At 36.6% G+C, this 6623-nt stretch overlaps 2 protein-coding genes across 4 annotated transcripts; both read right to left on the reverse strand.

Moving 5' to 3' along the window:
• Positions 1-120: 120 nt before the first annotated feature.
• LOC106314305 (transcription factor bHLH157-like) lies at positions 121-1326 on the reverse strand. The gene is made up of 4 exons (XM_013752203.1): positions 1311-1326; positions 814-1223; positions 632-733; positions 121-459 (listed from the first exon to the last, which is right to left on the reverse strand). Exons 1-4 carry the CDS (start codon positions 1324-1326, stop codon positions 121-123), a joined length of 867 nt encoding a protein of 288 aa, XP_013607657.1.
• A 1109-nt stretch (positions 1327-2435) lies between these two features.
• Positions 2436-6196, reverse strand: LOC106315995 (transcription factor bHLH157). 3 transcript variants are annotated; one of them, XM_013753851.1, is made up of 9 exons: positions 5786-6196; positions 5528-5617; positions 5384-5447; positions 5238-5279; positions 5107-5166; positions 4172-4990; positions 3979-4080; positions 3570-3812; positions 2450-2709 (listed from the first exon to the last, which is right to left on the reverse strand). In XM_013753851.1, exons 1-9 carry the CDS (start codon positions 5881-5883, stop codon positions 2611-2613), a joined length of 1617 nt encoding a protein of 538 aa, XP_013609305.1. In that variant the 5' UTR covers positions 5884-6196; the 3' UTR covers positions 2450-2610. The 3 variants fall into 3 exon arrangements, with proteins under 3 accessions (XP_013609304.1, XP_013609305.1, XP_013609306.1); XM_013753852.1 differs by having other exon boundaries at positions 2450-2697; positions 3558-3812; XM_013753850.1 differs by lacking the exon at positions 3570-3812 and having other exon boundaries at positions 2436-2952.
• Between the last annotated feature and the right edge of the window lie 427 nt (positions 6197-6623).

Here is a 6623-nt window from a genome sequence, read left to right on the forward strand (position 1 = left end):
TTGAATTCTAGGCCCAAATAATTTTCGGGCCGGGCCGGGCCGGGCTCGAATATTTACGGGCTTAGCAGGTTTGGGCCGGGCCGGACCGGGCCAGCCCGAATTGACACCCCTACATATAAGTCATGTTTGGTGCTCAAAGGAGTTTCGTGGGTTTTGTTGTTGAAAGAGGTGAACAAGTGAGTAGAAGAGTTGAAGCCTAGTGATGTGTGGCTTTGCCTCGACGATCAAGTGTGCCCATATCCTTCCCTGTCTCGTTTCCATGACTCCTTTCAAAATGTTCAAACCTAGACCTCTCACCACATGTGCAATCTCAAGAAACTCATCCCCATTTTCCTGGCACACCATCTCTATCTGCATTTGTCCTTGCGGCTTCAAATCCTCCACGATGATCGGACATACCACCGACTCATCATCATCCCCAACTTCCAACGCCCATGTTCTCTCCTTCTCCTTCACCAGCTGCTATATACATTGCCAATTCATCATTATCAAAAGAACAAAAATATATATTTGTTTTACTCCTCCCTTTTGGAGGGGAGAGACTATGTTTCTTTACTTGATATAATGAAGGTTTGCCAAAAAAAAAAGAAAAACAAATAGTAGATTTGTTTCATCATTTTAAGAGACTTGCCTTAGGCTGGTATGGTTGTTTGAGTTTGTCAGCGTACTTGGCGATGCTTTGCATGAACACCATGTGTCTTATCGTCAGATCAAGCAACGTATCAATGCTACACTGTACACAAACAAGAAAGATTCAAATTCATTTTGTGATCTCAATGCTAATCGTTTGGTTGATTAAGAAGTGTGTTTTACCTTTGCTCCGTTTGGAATCATCCCTCGTAGCTCCTTGATACGGTCTTGTATCATCTGCCTGTCTTTAGGCCTCGGTTTCCTGCTTTCTCCTGCCTTTGCTCTTTTCTTCTTCTTCACTCCTTCTTCTTGAGGTTTCTTCCAATTCCCTACAACGTCTTCATCAATCCACAGGGGAGGATTAAGAAGTGTTAGTGTCTCCGCCTGCGGAAAGAAGAAGCTTGAGATTGTTGATGATTCTAGTTTCCGTCTTTTGCTCTGATTCAGGCCAAAATAAGAATCTTCTTGTTGCACATTTGTGAGAGAAGTACAACTAATGCTGTTGCTGAGGCTAGTGCTTATGAGCTCAGAGAATAACTGTCCTTTCTGCGGAAAATCATAGGAATGGATCCCCAAAAGATCCTTGTCGTTTCCTTGGTGTTATAAAAAAGAAGGCAACAAGCATAACCCAAATCTCGTGGCTACTATATAAGTGGGGAATCAAAACGACCAGACTTAACCGAGGTGTTTCTCCATTTGGTCAAAACAAAAACAGAAATGCACATGCTGTTTGACAAAAAAAAAACATGCACATGCCAAAAGAATACATGTCCACAAGGTCATTGTATTCTTCTACTCAAAGCTGCATGAACATACTTAAGTTATGAATATAAGAGTGAGAGAAAAACAGATGATCTCCAAATTTTAGCAAAAAAAGAAAAAAAAAAGAAAAGAAAAACAGATGATCTGATACGTAGGAGAACTGCATTTGAAACACCATTCAGACATTTGCTCATGTTCACCCATTTTTTTTTTTTTTGAACCAATAAATAATTTTGTCATAAATCATTAATATATTTAATCTTCTTCAATAAATAGTATATTTTCATTTTCTTTTACTTACAACTTTGACAATACAAACAAAATCATTGTCTATTTATCTCTATTTTTATTTTTCTTATATAAATTTTACATTTATTTAAATTGTTTATATGATGCATGTGTTTTCAATTATAATATGTATTATGTAAATATATAGTATTATGGTTAAATATGTATATTAATGAAAGATAGATGTACTAATGACTATTTTTTTAAAAAATTATAGAATAATGGTTATAGTAACATTTATTACTTTTTCATATATAACTATTTATGTATTGTATTTATATATTATATGTTTTGTTTTTTTGTAATTTTTATTATTTAAAAGTATATAATTTTGATGATCCTAGTATCTGGATGCTCTCGAAAGAGATCCGACTAGCGCCTAATGACCGTCCACTGGAGCTAAGTTGGGGAACCCATCGAATGCATCCAGGGGCCGTCTTTTTCACCCTATTTTTGACGGTGGCCGAGACTCAGCGGAACTCACAGCCGTGAGTTTTTTACCACCAGACCACTATATATATAAATATATAATATAATCTACTTTATTTAAACTGTTTTTATCATTCTAAACTGAAATAGACTTTTTGATCTGTTTTTCTCCCACTTAGTCTGTTGCACTTGATCCATTATACGTGTGATTTGCATTGGTTCAATTGCTTTTACCATTAGAGTATTCAGTACTGGTCCTCTTTTAATTATATGTCTATGGGCCTTTGTCTTGCATAAACACACACACTCAAAAACTCAATCATCGCTTTAAAGCCAAAAATCTTTAATTTCATGTTTCTTACTACAAACGTTTTGGGATGGAACTACTAAACTATCAACAGTTTTCTTTGCCATTCACTAAACAAATATGGAAGAAAAGTAAAATCAGATGTAAGAAATCAACAAAAGCATACATAATGAGTAGTAAGTGAGTCCTATACGTCATGTTTGGTGGTCAAAGGAGGAGTGTGGTGGATTTTGTTGTTGAAAGAGGTGAACAAGTGAGTAGAAGAGTTGAAGCCTAGTGATGTGTGGCTTTGCCTCGACGATCAAGTGTGCCCATATCCTTCCCTGTCTCGTTTCCATGACTCCTTTCAAAATGTTCAAACCTAGACCTCTCACCACATGTGCAATCTCAAGAAACTCATCCCCATTTTCCTGGCACACCATCTCTATCTGCATTTGTCCTTGCGGCTTCAAATCCTCCACGATGATCGGACATACCACCGACTCATCATCATCTTCAACTTCCAACGCCCATGTTCTCTCCTTCTCTTTCACCAGCTACCACATACATTGCCAATTTAATCATTATCAAAAGAACAAAAATATATATTTGTTTTACTTAGGTCTGGGCATAAAATCTATAATCCGAAATCCGAACTGAATCCGAATCGAAAAACCCGATCCGTACCCGGTCCGAAATGTAAAAAATACCCTAATGAATCTTGTAAGGTGGTACAAAACATATCCAAACCCGAAGTGTTATTAACCGAACCCGAAAAGCCGAAAAAACCAAAAAATCCGAAAAGATATCTGAAGAAACCGTTCTGAATGTTCAAACTAATATACAATATAATTATATGAAACATGAATATATACTTCAAATATTCAATTTCATATTAATTTTGATATGGTATCTAACAATAAGTATTTAAAATTTAAATAACTATTTAAAATACTTAATTATATACACATAAGTATATATTTCTTATGTTTTGCTTTTAAATTTTAGATTTTATTTCGGGTATATCCGAACCGATCCGATATAACCCGAATCCGAATAATATATGGTTACTTTATGGGTTCTATGACGAGATACAAAACCGACCCGAACCCGATGTGTTATATCCGAACCCAACCCGTACTTGTAAATTTACTAGAATGATGTGTGGCTTTGCCTCGACGATCAAGTGTGCCCATATCCTTCCCTGTCTCGTTTCCATGACTCCTTTCAAAATGTTCAAACCTAGACCTCTCACCACATGTGCAATCTCAAGAAACTCATCCCCATTTTCCTGGCACACCATCTCTATCTGCATTTGTCCTTGCGGCTTCAAATCCTCCACGATGATCGGACATACCACCGACTCATCATCATCCCCAACTTCCAACGCCCATGTTCTCTCCTTCTCCTTCACCAGCTGCTATATACATTGCCAATTCATCATTATCAAAAGAACAAAAATATATATTTGTTTTACTCCTCCCTTTTGGAGGGGAGACTATGTTTCTTTACTTGATATAATGAAGGTTTGCCCAAAAAAAAAAACAAATAGTAGATCTGTTTCATCATTTTAAGAGACTCACCTTGGCAAAGTATGGTTGTTTGAGTTTGTCAGCGTACTTGGCGATGCTTTGCATGAACACCATGTGTCTTATCGTCAGATCAAGCAACGTATCAATGCTACACTGTTCACAAACAAGAAAGATTCAAAATAAAATTTGTGATGTTCTCAATGCTAATCTCTAATCATTTGGTTAATTAAGATGTGTGTTTTACCTTTGCTCCATTTGGAATCATCCCTCGTAGCTCCTTGATACGGTCTTGTATCATCTGCCTGTCTTTAGGCCTCGGTTTCCTGCTTTCTCCTGCCTTTGCTCTTTTCTTCTTCTTCACTCCTTCTTCTTGAGGTTTCTTCCAATTCCCTGCAACGTCTTCATCAATCCACAGGGGAGGATTAAGAAGTGTTAGTGTCTCTGCCTGCGGAAAGAAGAAGCTTGAGATTGTTGATGATTCTAGTTTCCGTCTTTTGCTCTGATTCAGGCCACAATAAGAGTCTTCTTGTTGCACATTTGTGAGACAACTAGTGCTGTTGCTAAGGCTAGTGCTTATGAGCTCAGAGAATAACTGTCCTTTCTGCGGAGGCTTTGCACCAAATCCAGAATCATAGGAATGGATCCCCAAAATGTCCTTGTCGTTTCCTTGGATCACAATGGAGCAGTCCTGATCACCTTCTGATGAGCAATTCTGTTCCGGTGAATCATCAGCCAGCAGTTGGTACAGATCGTCCAAAGAGTAAGAGTTGAGAATGTCGAACACAGAATCATCATCTCCATTAATGTCTGAAGAAGAAGGTTTTGAGGATGCTTCAGAGGCTGGTTTATCGAAGAGAAAAGAAGGAGGATTAGTGTCTTCTTCGATGAAGATGTCATCGAAGCTGAGTCCTTGAAAAGATTCAGGGACAATCTCACAGTCTACCAGTGGAATTAGAGACTCAAACAAAGTATCAAGATCCACCGACTGATCCTTTACTTTCAAAGAATGCTTCTCCTGCAGAGCTCTTTCTGTTTCTTCCAACATCTCTCGGCTCTCAACAATCTCAACATAGAGATACATGCAAAAAAAAAAAACACTAATTAGTCCTTTGACTTCCACAACAAGAAAATATTAAATTTCATTGGAAAACATTTTTTTTTATTTTTATATGCAAAAACCTTTTGAGTAGACCCTAACTGAACAACGCCGCTTGATCCTACTGGAATGATTGCGATACTCTGTACATTTACCATCCATATATAAGAATCTGATTCCAAATACATCATGTGAACCCTAATTAAAAATTTACCTTAAAGCCAGATAGAAACTGATTCTGAAACTCATGCTCACACTGCAGAAGAACAATCAAACAAAGATAAATATCAAACATCCTTATTATTCATAATATTTGGAGATAAGAGAATCAAACATAAATGTGAAGAATGTGAACAAAACCTGAAACAGTGTGTCTGAGAACAGCCATTGGTGGTTTCCGGTTAAAGCAGCTTCCCCCACGATGCTGGAGTAATCAAAGAGAGAAGACTAATGAAGATACATAAATATATTAATATACATTGAATGAATATTTGAGCTTCTTACCCTTGGCCTAAGACATGAATCTGAAGAATCATATCATCAACGAGTGCGGCTGATTGTTCATCATTGTGTGCTTCTTCAACTCTCAGTAACCTGAATATGAAATCCATATTTTTCAATCCAAGAAAATTAATTCACAGTAATAGCTCAAAGTATGCAAAATGAACCTAAGGCAATTCAATGAGATAAAAATGGAAAGAAAAAAACTAGTTTATGGAAATCTAATTCAAGAAAGAAGCATGCAAAAGAGGGAGAAATTACATGGGGTTAATGGGGTCAGAGCGCCAAAAGACAGCATAAGACCATCCATAGCTGAAACATAGACTCTTCAATATCTGCTTAACCTCCATATCCATCATCACCAAACTTAAGAAAGGCTCACAAAGTTTTTATGAAACTTGAGCTGAGAAGACCCCGTAAATTATTTTTGTAAGACCTCGAACTTTTACAAAAAGTAGAAACCTTTTGTCTTCTCCAGAAACCAAACTTCAAAGATAAAAGCGGGGAAACAGAGAAGAAGAAATGTCTTTTTATGGTTTTCTTTAACCTGCAGAAAAATAACTAACACAGAAATAATTCCTTTGCTTTTTGTTCAAGCAATTAAAAAGGGGAGTTTAAAGCTTCTGTCCATCTATATATAAGCAAATGTCTGTCATTCGAACGGAAGTGGAAGAACTTTTTTGTCTGAGAAGTTGCAGGACTTTAATAAAACAATAATACTAGTATTATATAATAAAAGATTATGTTTGCATTTTAATTTTGCTTGACGGTATCCAGTCACGCTTTTGCCTCGGAAGTGACGATAACTTCACCGGCTATCACCGGTTAACATAAGTCTGCTTGCTTTTATGGGGATATTTATTTGTTATCTTTACAAATTAATACGGCCGAGGATCTTCGAGGTATAATTTCTATGAAGGGGATTTTTAACTTTAAATATGGATTAATGAATACTCGATACGAATTTATGATTATTAGTCTATTATAAAATATTATATTGATTAACTATTAAACACAAAAAATGGAGATTGTGATCCCCACCGAGAGAAAAAGAAAACAAAAATAATGGGTTTGTGGGTTTCTCATACATTTCTCCCTT

This window comes from Brassica oleracea, chromosome C9 (assembly GCF_000695525.1).
Source record: "Brassica oleracea var. oleracea cultivar TO1000 chromosome C9, BOL, whole genome shotgun sequence".
Taxonomy (NCBI): Eukaryota; Viridiplantae; Streptophyta; class Magnoliopsida; order Brassicales; family Brassicaceae; genus Brassica; species Brassica oleracea.